This window comes from Drosophila arizonae, chromosome 3, assembly GCF_054131065.1.
Source record: "Drosophila arizonae isolate 15081-1271.41 chromosome 3, UAZ_ARI_1.0, whole genome shotgun sequence".
NCBI classification, from domain to species: domain Eukaryota; kingdom Metazoa; phylum Arthropoda; class Insecta; order Diptera; family Drosophilidae; genus Drosophila; species Drosophila arizonae.
This window is the reverse complement of record NC_142923.1, coordinates 4,543,513-4,559,305: the sequence shown is the minus strand read 5'-3', so window position 1 is coordinate 4,559,305 and position 15,793 is coordinate 4,543,513. Positions and strand designations below refer to the sequence as shown.

The 15,793-nt window shown below is 43.0% G+C and overlaps 5 protein-coding genes across 5 annotated transcripts; 3 read left to right on the top strand and 2 right to left on the bottom strand.

Moving 5' to 3' along the window:
• Positions 1–828: 828 nt before the first annotated feature.
• LOC108610951 (WD repeat domain-containing protein 83) lies at positions 829–2,433 on the bottom strand. The gene is made up of 4 exons (XM_018003340.2): positions 2,097–2,433; positions 1,849–2,040; positions 1,259–1,789; positions 829–1,196 (listed from the first exon to the last, which is right to left on the bottom strand). Exons 1-4 carry the CDS (start codon positions 2,173–2,175, stop codon positions 1,072–1,074), a joined length of 927 nt encoding a protein of 308 aa, XP_017858829.1. The 5' UTR covers positions 2,176–2,433; the 3' UTR covers positions 829–1,071.
• A 92-nt stretch (positions 2,434–2,525) lies between these two features.
• On the top strand, positions 2,526–7,190 carry Mnn1 (menin 1). Its single transcript, XM_018001181.2, has 3 exons — positions 2,526–3,842; positions 4,542–5,827; positions 6,309–7,190. The coding sequence occupies exons 1-3, from the start codon at positions 3,605–3,607 to the stop codon at positions 7,011–7,013; spliced, it is 2,229 nt and encodes a 742-aa protein (XP_017856670.1). The 5' UTR covers positions 2,526–3,604; the 3' UTR covers positions 7,014–7,190.
• Positions 7,191–9,120: 1,930 nt separating this feature from the next.
• On the top strand, positions 9,121–9,529 carry Sem1 (Suppressor of exocyst mutations 1). The gene is made up of 2 exons (XM_018003345.2): positions 9,121–9,256; positions 9,318–9,529. The coding sequence occupies exons 1-2, from the start codon at positions 9,145–9,147 to the stop codon at positions 9,443–9,445; spliced, it is 240 nt and encodes a 79-aa protein (XP_017858834.1). The 5' UTR covers positions 9,121–9,144; the 3' UTR covers positions 9,446–9,529.
• On the bottom strand, positions 9,495–10,955 carry Nuf2 (kinetochore protein Nuf2). The gene is made up of 3 exons (XM_018003336.2): positions 10,545–10,955; positions 10,080–10,473; positions 9,495–10,026 (listed from the first exon to the last, which is right to left on the bottom strand). Exons 1-3 carry the CDS (start codon positions 10,846–10,848, stop codon positions 9,534–9,536), a joined length of 1,191 nt encoding a protein of 396 aa, XP_017858825.1. The 5' UTR covers positions 10,849–10,955; the 3' UTR covers positions 9,495–9,533.
• LOC108610944 (dynein axonemal heavy chain 2) lies at positions 10,946–15,660 on the top strand. Its single transcript, XM_018003329.2, has 5 exons — positions 10,946–11,431; positions 11,485–12,192; positions 12,362–14,223; positions 14,282–14,963; positions 15,066–15,660. The coding sequence occupies exons 1-5, from the start codon at positions 11,368–11,370 to the stop codon at positions 15,443–15,445; spliced, it is 3,696 nt and encodes a 1,231-aa protein (XP_017858818.1). The 5' UTR covers positions 10,946–11,367; the 3' UTR covers positions 15,446–15,660.
• The last annotated feature ends 133 nt before the right edge of the window (positions 15,661–15,793 follow it).

Sequence of the window (15,793 nt, the reverse complement as noted above, 5' to 3'; positions counted from 1 at the left end):
ATATGCTTTAGTACATAAGTGCAAGCAGCAGAGTAGAAGAGTTGAAGAATATAAAAGAGTGGCCGCTATGTAACTGCAGCTCTTCAGAGAAGCAAGGAAGGAAATAAAAAGAAGACGGAATGCCCCATGCTTGTGTGAGCACGTGTCGGTGTGTGCGTGAGCTTAGACGAGCAAAATGGAGAGAGTGTAGACTGCCTGCAGCTCTCTGCTAAGCCGCTGGAACGCTGCGCGCTGGCAGAGCAGTCAGCTTTTGTCTGGCCACCCATAAGACACCAAGTGTTGAGGTGAAGCCGAAGACAGCAGCTGCCGCAGCAGCAGCGCAGCGTAGCAACGGCTTTGGCCACCTACTACCAACACCACGAACACCACCACCCACAACGGAGAGAGAGTTTGAGAATGATGGAGAGCGGCGCTCCACCCATACACATACAATACGAAAACACACACACACGACGCGCACACGCACACACACACGCTTGCACATGCATCGGGCATTGGTTTGTGAATAAAGAGCGCAGCGAACAGATTTACAGCTAAACAACAACAGCAAGAAACACATTGTTTATGCATTATATAAGCCAGATCATACATACAAACAAACATATTACTACGTACATTCATGCTCTATATAAACAACAAACAAAATACATTAAATAATTAAAAACAAAAACAAAAAAATACGAAAAAAAAAATTATGTCAAATAAATGGTTTTTCCTTTTCCCCTCAAAGAAATACATTTGTGATTTTTACTTTGGGAATTTTTTGGGAGGTTATTGGAATATGTATGTACATACTATAGGAACCATTAAAATGATACAGATTCGAAGTTAATTTTGTACATTTTTATTTACTCCTCCTTATCCTATATTTAATTAACAAGAGTTGAGTCAGTCATTGGAAGTTTTATGAAAACCTACGATATCGGATCGATATGATATTCGGATATAGTTAACATGACATATACATATATAGTGGTAGTTCCTATTTATGTACTATCTAACAGAGATCTCACTAGCCTTATATTCGGGTTCACTAACACTATATGAAAAAAGAATTTTGGCATCCCTTTGCTACAGCTGCTCCTCCTCGATTTGCAGATCTGTGGAGAATACATACATATCCCTGCGTCGAGCGAAGAGCATCTCCTGTCGCTTGGGATGTGTGGCCAGGGAATGAAGCACGCCTCCATTGTCACCTGCAGCAGATAAAGATGTTAAAAGGAATGCACAATTGAACACTAATTAAAGTGTTATTTACTAATGCGAATGCGCTGCAAGACCTTCGTCTCGAGCAGATCCCAGACGTAGGCATCGCCGTCGCTGGAGCCGGAGACTAGATGCGCATCGTCGGCTAGGATGCCGCACTCAATGTGATAGTCCGCTGACTGATGACCCTTGTATTCCGACAGCAGCCCGCCCGATTCGCAGTCGAGCAGCCGCAACGTGTTATCCTGGCAGCCAACCAGCAGGCACTGCTCATCCTTCGTCTGCGCCAGATAGGTAATCGGTTGGCCCACCTCGTCGCAGGTGAGCTCGCCCACGCGTATATCATAGTGACGTACACAGCCATCCAAAGAGGAGGCAAAGATTTTGTGGTCATTAGTCAACACAGCTGTTATGCAGTCCTTTGCGTCCTTCATCACTTGGACGGGATCAAGGCGGCGGGTGCGTATGTCCCAGCACATGATGGCATTATCGCGTCCGCCGGATATAGCAATGGATGAGTCCTCGTTGAAGCAGACGCAGCGTACGCCGCCTGCATGACTGCGGAGTCTACGTACAGGAGCGCCTGCAATGCTTTTGTTATATTTATATTCATTCACCCACTCTCTGCTGTCTCTTTCTCACCCGTTGCCACATCCCAGTAGATGATGCTCTTATCCAGGCTTGAGGAGACAATGTAGCTGCTATCACAGCTGCCAGCCACATCGGTCACCTCGTCTGCATGGCCTCCATAGGTCTTCAATAGCAAACCCGAAACAGGATTCCACAATTTGATCTTTTTGTCCGAGCCGCAGCTCAAACAGTAGCTGCCATCGACTGTAAAGCGGGAATAAAGCTAAATGCACACAAATCTATATTAAAAGGAAGCTTACCATTATAGCGTACTGCGCGCACAGCTCCTTGTTTGCAGTCAATTGTTTTGCTGCAGTTAAAATTGAGGAAAGCCGGCATTTATTTATATCAAGGGAAATGCATACGAATTGAAGATGGTCAATTGTGATGGCATAACTTAGAAAGTGACTGCTCACGAAGTGAACGATGATCGTAAATAGAGATGGACTAATTGTCATACACAATCACAGTCACAATCACTAGCAAGATATTTGATTTTTTTAATAGGAGTGCATATATTTTAGATATTTATGCTTAAAAAATAATTAACAGCGTTTAATTTGATAAACACAGTCACGGTCACAGTTACGGTCACGGCGGCCAGGTTTGGTGGCAGCACTTTAGCAGTGTTGTTAAATGCAGATTGCTGACATAAAATAGCGCTAAAAATGCCAAAGCGCGTCGAACTGACCAAAGCGGAATGCCAACAATAATAAAGCAGCGGCAACAACAAAAAACAGTAAACGCAACACAGTATTTTTTCGGCAACAAACTAATAAATAAAAACTATTAAAGAAACTAATACAAATAGTGTTAAATCAATATAATACGTTATCACATATAATACGATACAAAGAAACGACGTAAATTCCGCGGCACGTGTGTGGGCGGGGGAGGTGAGGCGCGCTGCTTTGGATGCTACGCAATAATTCAACGCTACGCAATTTCAGCTGCTGCTGACGCTGCGGTCGCTGGCGCTGCCGCTACGCACCTGCTAAACCAGAAGCGCTGCTGCGGCCAGCACCGTCGTGACCGTCGCTGCTGACGTGTGCAAACGAGAGCGAAACGACGACAGGATATTTAACAACAACAACAAGAAAAACAGTAACAACTACTGCTCACACTACAACAACAAGAGCAACAAACTGCACGACAAAATTAACGAAGTGTCAGTACAATTGAACGACACAACGTATGCATACACACACTCACACACACACAAACACACACGAACGCACAGTCGCCCTAGAACAGTCAGAAGCGAACGAAGAACACAAATTGCAGCGACAAAAAACAAAATGCAGCGAATTGCATAAAAAATCCTGCTTAAGAATAAGTGCAGTCACAGACACGCTCTCGGTCACACGCACACACGCACATAGAAGCGCGACAAAGCAAAAGCAGAGAAAAAGAAAACACTAAAAAAAGGGCAAACAGTGCGCGCACAAACAAGGTGGAAAGTAAAAAAGTTGTTTGTCAACTTGTGGCGTCCATTGCACACACAAACATTCCCTCTGCAACACCCAGCAGCAGCAGCAGCAGCAGCAGCAGCGGCAGCAGCAGCTCCCCTCAAATGTTGCAGCAACAAAGTGTCTGGCTGTACTGCTACTGCTACCAAGTGGAAATGCAAGTCCAGTGTGCATGCAACAGCGCCTGCGGCCAGTGCTAAGCAATAGCAGCGTAAGAAGCAGCAGCAGGAGCAGCAGCAGCAGCATTAGAAGAGTGCAGCAATAGAAGAGTGCAGCAGCAGCAGCAATCCCTTGCAGCCATGTCAACGGTCACTCGCAGTGCCAGCGCCAGCCCCTGCATGGCCCTCAATGGCATCATCGACGCCAGCCTCTTCCCCCTCAAGTCCACCTCGGATGTGGTCAATCTCTTTAGACGTGCCCTCACCAGCGCCATTGAGCCCGATCTGACACTACTCTCCATCGTCGTTGGCTACATTGAGCTGTCGCTGACCACCGGCGAGGCGGCCCAAGCGGCGCAGGCAGCCCAAGCTGCTCTAGGTGAGTGACAGTTAGATTTCAATTGACTTATATTTTATAAGACATTATTTCTTAGCCAAAAAAAGTGTCAATAGTCTTCTAAGTTGGGGTTAGTTATTTCTAACTTATAATATATAAGAGCTGTAATGTTCATTGTATAAATCTATAGTGGCGGTTTATTTTCAAATTTAACGTATATTTTTTTACGGGATTTTTAAAATTCATAACAACGTTAAATGCTTTAAGACCTCTAACGCTTAAAAACAATGAAATAAAAGAATATATAAAATATAAAAAATATGTTGGCATTATTTTTGATTAATAATAGTCATATGATTATTATTGTTATGTGAATGGAAATTTTTTTATAAACTGTTTGTTATTTTAATTTAGTTAAATAATTATAGTTGTTTACAATAATAATAATAATTACACACATTTTGATAAGTTGAGCCAATTTGGATTTTTGGCGATTCTTCAAAAAGAAAAAAAATATATATATATATGAGATAGTTAAATACAAACAAATAAATTCATATAATTTCATCCTTTTATATTATTAATTTTATAGTAATAGAAATATTTATTTTATTTTATTTATATTTATTTTATATTTATTCCATTATTTTATTTATATTTAACAATTTATCATATTTAGTTGTATTGTAATGCAATTTTGATATCATTTTAATTATTACTTTTTTGTTTGGCAATTTTTAGGTGGCAGCAATGAGGTAATCATGGGCAACAGCGTGCCCTTTCCTGTGGTGACCCACGAGCTGATTGCCGGATTGTACAAGAAGTTCCAGACGATATTGTCGGTGGTGGACAAACCGAAGCCACATCGCCAGGCGACGCGGGAGATCATCAAGAAGGTGTCGGACGTGATTTGGAACTCGCTGATACGCAGCAGCTACAAGGATCGAGCCCATCTGCAGAATCTGTATAGCTATCTGTCCGGAAACAAGCTGGATTGCTTTGGCGTGGCGCTGGCCACGACCGCCGGCTGCCAGCTACTGGGCTATCGCGATGTGCGCCTGGCCATATCCGAGGATCATGCGTGGGTCGTATTCGGGCAGAAGCACGTGGAGAGCATCGAGGTGACCTGGCATGGCAAGGGCAGCGAGGATAAGCGTGGCCAGGACATTAGCGCCGGCATTGAGTCCGGCTCGTGGTTGTACCTGGGCGGCCTGGCCGTCATCTGTGAGCGCGGCATGGAGGTGGCTGCCATCTGTGTAGCCTTAAATATATCGCTCAGTGCGAACAGCGATTGCGTTGAAGTGGCGGAGCTGCAGCAGCAGCTACTGTGGCTACTCTACGATCTGGGCCACCTGAAGCGGTACCCCATGGCGCTGGGTCTGCTTGGCGAGCTGGAGGAGATCAATCGGACGCATCGCAGCATCACCTGCGAGCAGCTATTCCGCGAAGCAATCGAATCCTCGCGCAACTACTATCACAATCATCACGTCTATCCGCACATCTTTCAGGGCAACTATTACAATCGTTTGCTCAAATATCGCGAAGCCTTCGCCGCCTGGGCGAATGCAGCCGACGTCATACGCCTGTATACGTACCAGTGTCGCGACGATGAGGAGATCTACAAGGAGCTGCTGGATATTGCCAATGAGCTTATACCCTATGTGATGAAGACGGAGAGTTCGGGCCATTCGGCTCGCAGCATTTTGCGTGATGCGGAGGTGTTTGCCAATTTGTTGCGCTTCTACGATGGCATCTGCCAGTGGGAGGAGGACAGCCTAACGCCCATTCTGCACATTGGCTGGGCCAAGCCGCTGGTCACGAACATAACCAAGTTCGACTATGACATACGCTCCCAGGTGGTCATCAAGCTGCCCGAGGATGTGGAGGCCGAACAGGCAGCAGCATTGGAGGCTAAGAAGAAGGCAACAGCTGCAGCTACAGCCGCAGCAACAGCAGCAGCTCTCGAGGCGTCGCTTCATGCGGAGGGTAACAACAACAATAACAACACGGTTGTTAAGAAGGATGAGGTGGGATATTGCAGATTGATATATATTGATAATCATATAATCATTGTTAATAAGTTCATATTCACATTTAGATTCTATTTTTTGTCTATTTAAGGTTCCTTCTTTACTGATAGTTTCTTTGTCTGCCTCCTATGATATTTTCTTATATATGTATATTTAATGTCAGGATGACGCAGATTCAGATTTTATTGTCTGTCTGTTGAAGATTCCTTTCTCCATCTGTATCCTATGATATTTTCCTTATTCTATATGTACAAATCTAAGGATGTGGAAGGATATTGCAGCTTGATCTATGATTCCTTGGATAGTTATATGTCATTTTAATCATATACAGATATTCTGTATATAATTCTATTGTGTGTCTATTTAAGCTTCCTTTCTATATCCTATCTGTATATCTATTTAATCTCCGAGAGCAACAACATTATATCCTTCTTATAGCCTATACAAAGTAATCATATTTTTTCGTTTCAACTCACAGAAATCCAAATCGGAGTTGCCAACCACCTTGGCGGATCTCACAGCTGCTTGTGGCGAAAAGATATTGAATCCCGATTTTCTGCTGCAGGGCGGCGGTCAGCCGTTCGCTGATCAAAAGCAACAGGCGGTAGCCGAGCAAACAACGTCCAGCGAATTGTCGCACAATAACAACAACCACATCAATAACAACACCAGCAGCAGCAATAATGCTGAAAAGGAGGCTACAACCATAAGCAACAACGGCAACAATGAGGCTAACAGCAACAGCAACAGCAACAACAACGAGCAACAACAACAGCAGCAGCAGCAGCAGCAGCAGCACAAAGAAGCTAAAGTGGAGGAGATCAGCCAACTGGAGCTGGCGAACAGCAAACAGCCAGCAGTTGTTGATGATTACGATCCATTCGAGATAATGCTTAAACGTCCAGTGATCACGTTGTATAGTCAGAAAATGAAAGGGCTGAAGGATCTGCTGCTGGCCGAGAAGCTGAACACGCATGCCATTTCGCTGCAGGTTACCGCCCAGTCGGTGGCATCGCGCAAGGTGCGTGGCAGTGGCACAGATAGTCGGCAGCCGGCGACCATATCGGCGACTATAACAGCTATAGCCTCGACAGAGGGCGCGAGTATTGGAGGCAGTGCAACGAGTGCCGCATCAACCGATTCGTTTACGCCCACGCGACCGAAGCGAACAAGGCGCGAGTAAACAAAAGCAAAAACAAAAACAAAAACAAGAAGAGAAAACTAAAAACCCAGTTGAAGTAATTTGTAGTGATTTGTTGTTTGTAATTATATTATATATATTTATATATGTACGTATATCAGATAATGTAAGCTCAGCCCACAAGCGAGCAACGAGTAACACAGATATCGCATGCGAGTAGAACACTCGCTGTAAATGGAGGCAACGAATATCTCAGTTTAACAGCGAGCTTTTACTGAGCAGAGGCAATCGTCTTAATAGCGAATTGCTTACTCGTTGCCTTTTGTCGGTTGAAGCTATAATATTAATCCTTTATTATTATTGCATATAGATATGCGCTATCAATATTTTCGATGTTCGATGTGTATTTATGTAGTTTGTAAGCGCAAAACAAATACCGTTAGAGAACGCTTAGCGTTTTAAAAAAAGAGACACACACACATACACCAACTCTCTCACACACACAAATACTTATATGAAAAAGCTCTCAACTATAAAAAGAACCTGATCTTGGCCCAAATAAACGAGTAAGAGCGGCGTTTGACTCACTCGTTGTTTGTGCCAGATCTGTCAACCTATTTCTAGCCTGTTAAAGTAAATAATTTAATTAATTTTTTTTCTTTTTATTAATGCAACTTGTTTACAACCACAAAAACTTTGTTTTACATTTTATTGGTGCTCTACTTGAAACAAAAAGCAAAAATTTTAAATATCGAAAGATGCATGAAAATGAATGATAAAAATATGAAATGATTGATTGCAACTACCCGATGCATTCAATGAGGCTAAGCTGTTTAATTTACAGATTGTATACAATGCATGTTTGTATTATTATTAAATATATATATTTATATATTAATATTCAACTTACAAATCTAAACAGATCAACAGATAAAACATATTTAACACTTCCTCTCTATATGTGATAAAACTGTTTTTTCTAGAAAGCTTTCAAATACTATATGTACTAGATGCGTATTTAATAATACACAACCATGTATATATATATATATATTATTTATATATATATTAATCAACTTAATAATTAACACATATACAAACACACACACTTACACAGAAGTATATAAGGGCCGTGTAACTTAATGGAGCAGGACGGCAAGCACTTTTTGAACTATTTGATCACATAACAGCACCAGCTAACAAAGTTATATTATTTATAAAAAGCTTTCGTAGCACTTATTAGTATTAAAAACAAAAGATCACTTATGTTATTTACGAAATTCTTATTTCACTTAAAAGTGGCAGTCTCTAAAGAGAAACCCATTAAGCACATAAGAAAGGAGCTTAAAAAAAAAAAAAAAACAAAAACAAAAAAAGAAAACAAATTGTTAATTGATGATAATAATTGCATTTTTTTTTGTGCGTTGTGCGTCTGTGATGTAAACAAATAGCAATGAAGCCCATTAAAAATCGAAATTCAAACAAAGCAAAATCACAAATCGAACAAAAATAAGTTTAAAAGAAAAGAAGAAAAAAAAAATTATATTCAAATGTATGGTGTTTTATTCCTTTATAAAAGTAGCATACTTACAACAGATACAAATCTATATTAATACATATGTAGATATATTTTGGCATATAAAATTTTTACAATAAGCTCAAAAGAAACTTATATAAAAAAAAAGAACGAATGCAACAATTTTGGCAAGCTGAAAATTCCAACCAAATACAAATTTATAAGAAAAAGAAGCCTATGCAACAAAACAGAAAACAAAACAATATGCAATAAATCAAAAGCATACCGCAAAACTATTTATTATAAATGTTAACGTTACGTACACTTCAACTGCTCAATAACCCTATTAGCTTGAAACTCAAATAGCCACAAGTCAAAATGTTATAAAATAAATAAAGGTAAAAAAATATAAAAATGCATATTTCAAAAAGCTAACATCGCGCCAATTTCACTTTAACTACCTGGCAACGCTATGATTTTCGATCTGATTGTCTTATTAAAATCAACTACTGCTCAACACTAAATATCGATATATTGTTATTTTTACTCACATCTCTAGACAAATGACTCGGCATCATTTCGGCTAAGCGTCAAATTTGTTGAAAAAGTAGAATTGTTTAACAATTGTAATTTAGCATACACAAACAAATACTAAAAATGTCTGCGCCCGATAAAGAGAAGGAAAAGGATAAGGAGGACACAAATCAGAAGAGCGAGGATTTGGGTCTTCTAGAGGAAGATGATGAGTTTGAAGAGTTTCCCGCTGAAGGTAAAAATTTGTTTTTGTTTTTATTAAAGTATATTGAATTATGAGATGCGTTTCTTGACAGACTTCCGCGTGGCCGACGATGTGGAGGAGCCAAATGTGTGGGAGGATAATTGGGATGACGACAATGTAGAGGATGATTTCAGTCAGCAGTTGAAGGCACATCTGGAGAGCAAAAAAATGGATACATGAATTTCTGCTGCCCCTCGTTCGTCCCTAACCACAAACAAACAGTTTAAGCTTTAGCAATAAACAAATAAATATATTAAGTCGGAACCGCTCAGTGATCTATTAAGCTAGAGACAACTATTTTGATTTGCTCCGCATCGCACTGCTGCGCCTCTATTTGCTCCTGCAGCTGGGCCTTGCTCTGCTGCAGCTCAACGATGCAATCTTCTTGCTGAGTGATAAATGTTTCCGATTCTGCGATACGCTGCTTCTGCTCTTGTGCATCCTTTTCGATTTGTGACTTGAGTGTTTTTAGTTTCTTTTCGCACTCTGCGAGTTGCTGTTTCTGTTTCTCGTTGCTATTTGAGACACTTTGATGTTTGGATTCTATCGATGCATGTTTCTTCTCCATTCGCTCCTTGAGCTTGAGATTCTCTTTGTACTCATTGAGCACGTCTGGTGGCAATATATTCATCGCCTTCTCTAACTCATCGATCAGCTGCTGATTGGCTTCGATCTCCAAGCGACGCTCTTTGAAGAGTTCCTCCTGCTTCTCCATTTCCTGCTTGCAGCTCTCGATACGCGCAAGTATTTGCGCTGTTTGGCTGTGGATTGGAGTTAAATAAGTTTCTCATTGTTTTTGTCTTTGTTCACTTACCTTTCGACTAACTCCACTTCGGTGTCCCTGACCAGCAGCTGCTCAAATTGCTTAACCTGGCCATTGATCTCCGCCAGCTGCTCCTCCTGCAAAGCTGATTCCATTTCCTTTTGCTGTAAGATCTTCGATTGCTCATTCAGTTCGGCCATTACTTTTGGCAGTTCCACAGTCATCTTGTCTATGTTGGCCTGGTGATTAACAATGTCGATTTTCATTTGCTCTGCCTTCTGCTTATTCAGCTCCAATTCAGAGCGTTTTGCTGCGATGGCTGCACTTAAATCCTGCCGCTCCTTAAGCTTATCTGCAATGGGGCATAGGATCTCCTTCTTATACATTTTATAGAAACATCTGTAATTGAAGAGGACATCCAACGTGCTGGAAGTCTTTTTAACAGCTGCAATAACACATATTTATAGGAATATAGTTTAATATATCTATTTATATTTGTATACAGGTCATTCATACTTGGATCTATGATGTCAATGTATGTGAACGTTTTGCCTGGAAATGATATTTGTATTATGCGTTCCACTTGTCGGCACAGTTTGCTCAAGAACACGCGCTTCTCTCGGGACGTATCCTTCGCCTCGCTTTCGATATTGTATGGCGGCTCCACTCGAAAGCCAAAGGAACGCAGATAGCAAATCAGCACTTTGGTTAGAAATGCCTCGGTTGGATGCGACAGCTCGTTAGGGCGCATATTCAATTCGGGAAACAGCGAGTTGGCCGTCTCGCAGACAAGTTCTAACGCGGCAGTATTGTTATTCATAATAATTTATTTACTTTATTTGCTTTTTTGAAATTACTTATGGATGACAACAAATTTGCCGCTTTAATTCGACGTCAAATATGACAACTAAAGTTATTCGATATGTCGATAAACGTATGCAATAATATTCTCGAGTGCTGTGTAACAGCAAAGAGTTTGTATGGCTGGCCTAACGGCTTCTTAAATAAAACTAGTCGCATTAATTTATTATATATATGTCTTAAACATATACATATTTTTATTTTACCATTACTTTCATGTAGTAGTAATGAACTTTAGCTTCGATATGTACTTAATATTTAATACAGTCGATGTATCGTTGCCTGTGCAATATTCGTACGATGTATCGGTAGATTAGAAGTCCAACATTTTTAGGTGTTGCAAAACAATCAATATTTTGAATGACGGATTTAACGGATTTTGAAATGCAGGTACTATGGCAACAATGCATTGTTTTTTTTCTCACTTTTTGCATGAATTGCAATTGCAAAACAATATCGAATACCGATTAAAATAAATATGACCTCCTCCAGCGCTGTGGAAGATGAACATCTAACTGATTCGGATTTATCCGACGATGAGGGTATATAATAAAACTTAAATACTTTGTTTTACTAATAAAATGAGTATTCTCAGAACGCAAGGAAGAGGTTCCGCAAGAGGAAATTCGTCCTCCCACGCCACGTCCCACATACAGCGATGAAGATCTTAATCAACTGCTTGAGTATATACAACGCATGACTACATTGTATTCCTTGAATCAGACGGATTGGAGTGAAGCTTCACTCGATAATATACGACGCTGGCTGCTGGAGGTCAATGAACCACTGCTCACAATTTTCTATGCAGATAATGTGCTGACAGCTTACCTGGGCTTCCCAACGAAGCCCGTTGATGATATTAGTTACTTTTTGCGTGGAGAGCCCAATGAAATATTCACCGTCGAAGGCTTCCATGATGAGATTCACTTTGGCACCGTGCACAGTGATGTGGATGGCTGCTTAATGCGTCTACTAGAACGCTTCTATGCGCCCATTTTCCGCAACTACCAGGACTGGAATCAGACAGTGCGTTCGAGGTTCTGCGCCAGTCTCGACAAACTGTTGGCCTTCCTCTTTGCCATCAACTCCAAGATCGGTGGCATCACGGCGCTCTATGTGCCCTTTGCGCTGCATCAGATTGGAGGGGAGCAAATCGTCTGTGACAGGCCGTTGTTCAAGAATCTCGAAAGCATCGCCGTCTATTGGACGACACAGATACGCACAGTGCTGAGTGATCGAACACTGATGGCCGCCAACACGCTGGCAACTATGAACGACGAATACGAGTTCTGGGAATATCGATGTGGGTATTAATATGCGAGGGGGCAGTGTATGTAAGACTGACTAGAAAATACCCTAAAGCAAAATTACTTTTCTAGTTTTTGAGATTAAGATTTCTATTGAAGTACCTTAAGTGTTTAATGTAATTAAATATACATTTTAATATATGTTTTAAACATGTTTACTTGCAGTGGAGGTGCTGCAGGGCTTGAACTCCCAGCTGGAGCAGTTCGATGTGCAGCGTGTGTTCAAGGTGCTGCGTCAATGGCAATCGGTGCACATGCCACAAATCGAGGAGCTGCTCTCATCCGCTCAGCTGGAGCAAGAGTTGGCCACGTCAAACCTAAGATATTTGTATTTGCTTATCGAGCCCTGCGCCAAGATCGATGAGTCCAAATCATTGGCAGACGTGTCGCAACAGTTGCCGCACATCTTTCATCTGCTGCGTTTCGTTTGGGAGCAATCGGAGCATTATAAGAGCAGCGATCGCATCACTACACTCTTTCGCAATCTGAGCAATCAGATTATTAAGTATTGCACCAGCCAAATAAATCTGGACGAGATACTGGAAGGTCGTCCGAGGCTCGGCATTAAGATGTGCAATCTGTCCCTGGAGTGCTGCCAGTCCTATGAGGAGCAGCTGCATCAACTGGACCTGCATAAGATTGGCTGGAAGCTGGACCGGGGCATCATCTTAAATCATGTGCACGCATTTATGGAGAGATTGAACGATCTGAAGGACATATGCGAGGCAATGATTGTTTTCGGGCGAATGGATGAGCTGGAGAGCATAGGCGAGGTACAGTTCAGTGGCACCAACGGCGAGCAGCTGGAGCGGATTGCGGTGAGTGTGGAGCAGCAATTTCTGACTACGCTCGATCAGCTGCGCAGCTCCAATACGAAACACCTAATGCTGGACGTCTATCGCAGCGAGTGGTATGAAAAGATGGAGGCCTACCGGAAATCTGTCCGAGGCATGGAGGAGACCCAGCAGCGCCTCCTCTCGAATGCCTTTCGTCGTGTCAGCAATGTGGAGGAGACACTGGAAACACTCAATGTCTTGCTCTACTATTCCTACCATGCCACACTCCGCAAATGCTATCTGGGCCAGGTGACTCGTCTGTGGCAGCGGTTCAGCGAGGATATGGATACAACCACCAGGCAGTTGCTGCAGCTGCGACGAAAGCAACATCTCTCCTGGCTGCCTCCGCATGTCAGCGATGCGCTGGCCTACCGCATCAATCTGGACCGCCTGATCTGGCTGCGTGATCGTCTAGCCAAAGCGGGCTCCACCTGGCTGCCAGCTGTGCCGCAGGCAGCGACTGTGATGGACAAGTTTGAGCTGCTGCGCTCGGAGTTCGAGAGAGAGATACGAATCGCCTTTGAGGAGTGGCACGGCCAGGCGGGCAGTAACCTGTGCCAGAAGCTGGAGCGATATCTGGTGCATCGCAGCAAGCAGTCCAAGGTCCTGCTGGAGTGCAACATGGATGCGAGTGCCTTGCAGCTCTGTTCGCAGGCGCAGCACTTTGAGAAGCTGGGCTACGCTCTGCCCCTGCCCATACGCAAGATCTATGAGAAGCAGGATGCCCTGAAGTTGATATATAACAACGTGCTGCGCCTCTGCCTGGACTACAATCGCCTGGTGAACAGCCTAACGCAACGGGAGCGAAAGCTCTTTCGTTCACTGATTCAGTGCGTCGATCGCCAGTTCGCGCCGGGCATATATAAGCTCAGCTATGCCGGCTTCTCGACCGGGGAGCCTGATGAGAGCTACGACCATTGGCTGGCGGACTGTGTGGAGCATGTGGAGGAGCTGCGTCACATCATTCAGCTCTACAAGCGCGCGAATCGTCAAATTGTGCGCTGCTGCGAACGCATCTGCGATACGTCCATGTTGCGATTCAACTTTAATGGAGCTGTGGATATTTCTGTATTCGAGCAGCAGCTGAGCAGCTGCCTGAATGGCGGCAACAGTGCCTTGAGAAAGTACTACAACACCATTGTAGAGCTCATTACAGCGGTGGCCAATGAGTTTGCGGAGATGCAAGAAGAAGTAAGTAAAGTAGCATAGCTCTATCTATCTATCTATATATCTCTCTATATATATTTAGCAATCCAGCGAGTGGCATCAGTATGTGAACGTCTTTGATGATATGCTGGCTAGTGCCTTTCTCTGCTGCGCACGCAACGCATTGCAGCTGCTGCAGGATGCCTTGCGCTCCGACGAGGACCTGCCGCCTGGGCCTATTCTGGTCATGGAGGCCGACGTGAAGGACTCCCAAATACAGCTCACACCCGATATGCGCACTGTTGGCGCCGTGCTGCGTGGCGTCATCGATCGCGTGCAGAGTCTGGTGGATCAGTTTGCACGGCTCGGCTACAAGCTGAAGATTCCCAAGGAGAAGCGACGTCCGAATTTCGCGCGAGCATTTCGAGAGGATGCCGAATGCTCGGAACTGGTGCGCGGTATCGAGGCAGAGATTGCACGCCAGCAGGAGAAGATCGAGGAGTATGTGATCCAGTGGCGGGCGCATCATGCGCTCTGGGAGCTGACCGAGGAGGCGTTTACACAGCGACTGCTGGCCAGCTCCAAGACAGCGCGCGTGTTCGAGGGGGGCATCGAGCACTATAGCTCGCTAGCCGATGATATTTCCTTCATGGATGCCATTGCCCACGTGCACTTTGTGCTCATCAATCAGAATCCCATCAAGAGCACTCTGCTCGACTGGATTGAGAAGTGGCAGGCTCTGAATATTCAAGTAATGCTGCAGCATGCAACGGGCCTCATCGAAGGTGAGTTATGAGCGTGATTGACAGAGTGACTGACTGATTGACGCTGTGCTCAGACAGCCAGAGAACTTGACAGCTTAATCCAGAGTTTCTGCTCTCTTACAGCTCTCTACCGCTATATGGAACGCAATGAGCGCAAAGTGTTGCGTGTGCCGCGCACTCATAATGAAGCTATTGTCGCCAATCAGCTCTTTGAGCGCCTCGTTCAGGCGGTGCCAGGGAAACAGTCCAGGTTCACGCCCATGCTGGAGGTGTTTGTGCTTCTACATAAATATCGAGTCCCCTTGCCGGATGCAGCACGTGAACAGATCCTCGACCTGGAAGCTAATTGGCTGCGCTATCTGCAAGTTCTGGTCGAGGCGGATGAAATGCTCGATCATGAGAGCGATGAGCATAAGATCATGCTGGCCCAGCAGGCAGATCAGTTCAGGCATATACTAAAGCAATTCCACGAAGATTATTTCTCCAAGTTGCCCAAGAAATAATACCCGGAAATATTAAAAATAATATTTATTTATTTATTTTTTCATATTGTAAATGCAACATATTTTATCTAATTCTGAGAACTGATATATCTTTATATACACATCAGTTAACTTTTAATATAATAATTTATTTACTGATTTCAAAATCTTTTCATCATAAAAATCGCTTAAAGAGAGTGAGAAAAGAAAAAATAAATAAAGCAGAGCAAATAAGAATGGGAAATGCATTTTATAATAATTTTATTTTATTTATTTTACTTTTAAATGCAGTCAAAAGTATTACTCATTATTACTCAAACATGTAATATTATTTTCCAATTCTCTTTTGTTATGATAAAACATTTCATT

Bases quoted from the DNA above. Each gene is read 5' to 3' on its own strand.
- LOC108610951 (XM_018003340.2), bottom strand. From the start codon at position 2,175: ATGCCGGCTTTCCTCAATTTTAACTGCAGCAAAACAATTGACTGCAAA. The intron at 1,790-1,848 runs GTGAGAAAGAGA...AAAGCATTGCAG, and splicing joins CTACTGGGATGTGGCAACGG to GCGCTCCTGTACGTAGACTC. The intron at 1,197-1,258 runs GTAAATAACACT...TATCTGCTGCAG, and splicing joins CTTGCAGCGCATTCGCATTA to GTGACAATGGAGGCGTGCTT.
- Mnn1 (XM_018001181.2), top strand. From the start codon at position 3,605: ATGTCAACGGTCACTCGCAGTGCCAGCGCCAGCCCCTGCATGGCCCTC. The intron at 3,843-4,541 runs GTGAGTGACAGT...GGCAATTTTTAG, and splicing joins GGCAGCCCAAGCTGCTCTAG to GTGGCAGCAATGAGGTAATC. The intron at 5,828-6,308 runs GTGGGATATTGC...TTCAACTCACAG, and splicing joins CGGTTGTTAAGAAGGATGAG to AAATCCAAATCGGAGTTGCC.
- Sem1 (XM_018003345.2), top strand. From the start codon at position 9,145: ATGTCTGCGCCCGATAAAGAGAAGGAAAAGGATAAGGAGGACACAAAT. The intron at 9,257-9,317 runs GTAAAAATTTGT...GTTTCTTGACAG, and splicing joins TGAAGAGTTTCCCGCTGAAG to ACTTCCGCGTGGCCGACGAT.
- Nuf2 (XM_018003336.2), bottom strand. From the start codon at position 10,848: ATGAATAACAATACTGCCGCGTTAGAACTTGTCTGCGAGACGGCCAAC. The intron at 10,474-10,544 runs GTATGAATGACC...GTGTTATTGCAG, and splicing joins CATTGACATCATAGATCCAA to CTGTTAAAAAGACTTCCAGC. The intron at 10,027-10,079 runs GTAAGTGAACAA...TCCAATCCACAG, and splicing joins GAAGTGGAGTTAGTCGAAAG to CCAAACAGCGCAAATACTTG.
- LOC108610944 (XM_018003329.2), top strand. From the start codon at position 11,368: ATGACCTCCTCCAGCGCTGTGGAAGATGAACATCTAACTGATTCGGAT. The intron at 12,193-12,361 runs GTGGGTATTAAT...GTTTACTTGCAG, and splicing joins CGAGTTCTGGGAATATCGAT to TGGAGGTGCTGCAGGGCTTG. The intron at 14,964-15,065 runs GTGAGTTATGAG...GCTCTCTTACAG, and splicing joins TGCAACGGGCCTCATCGAAG to CTCTCTACCGCTATATGGAA.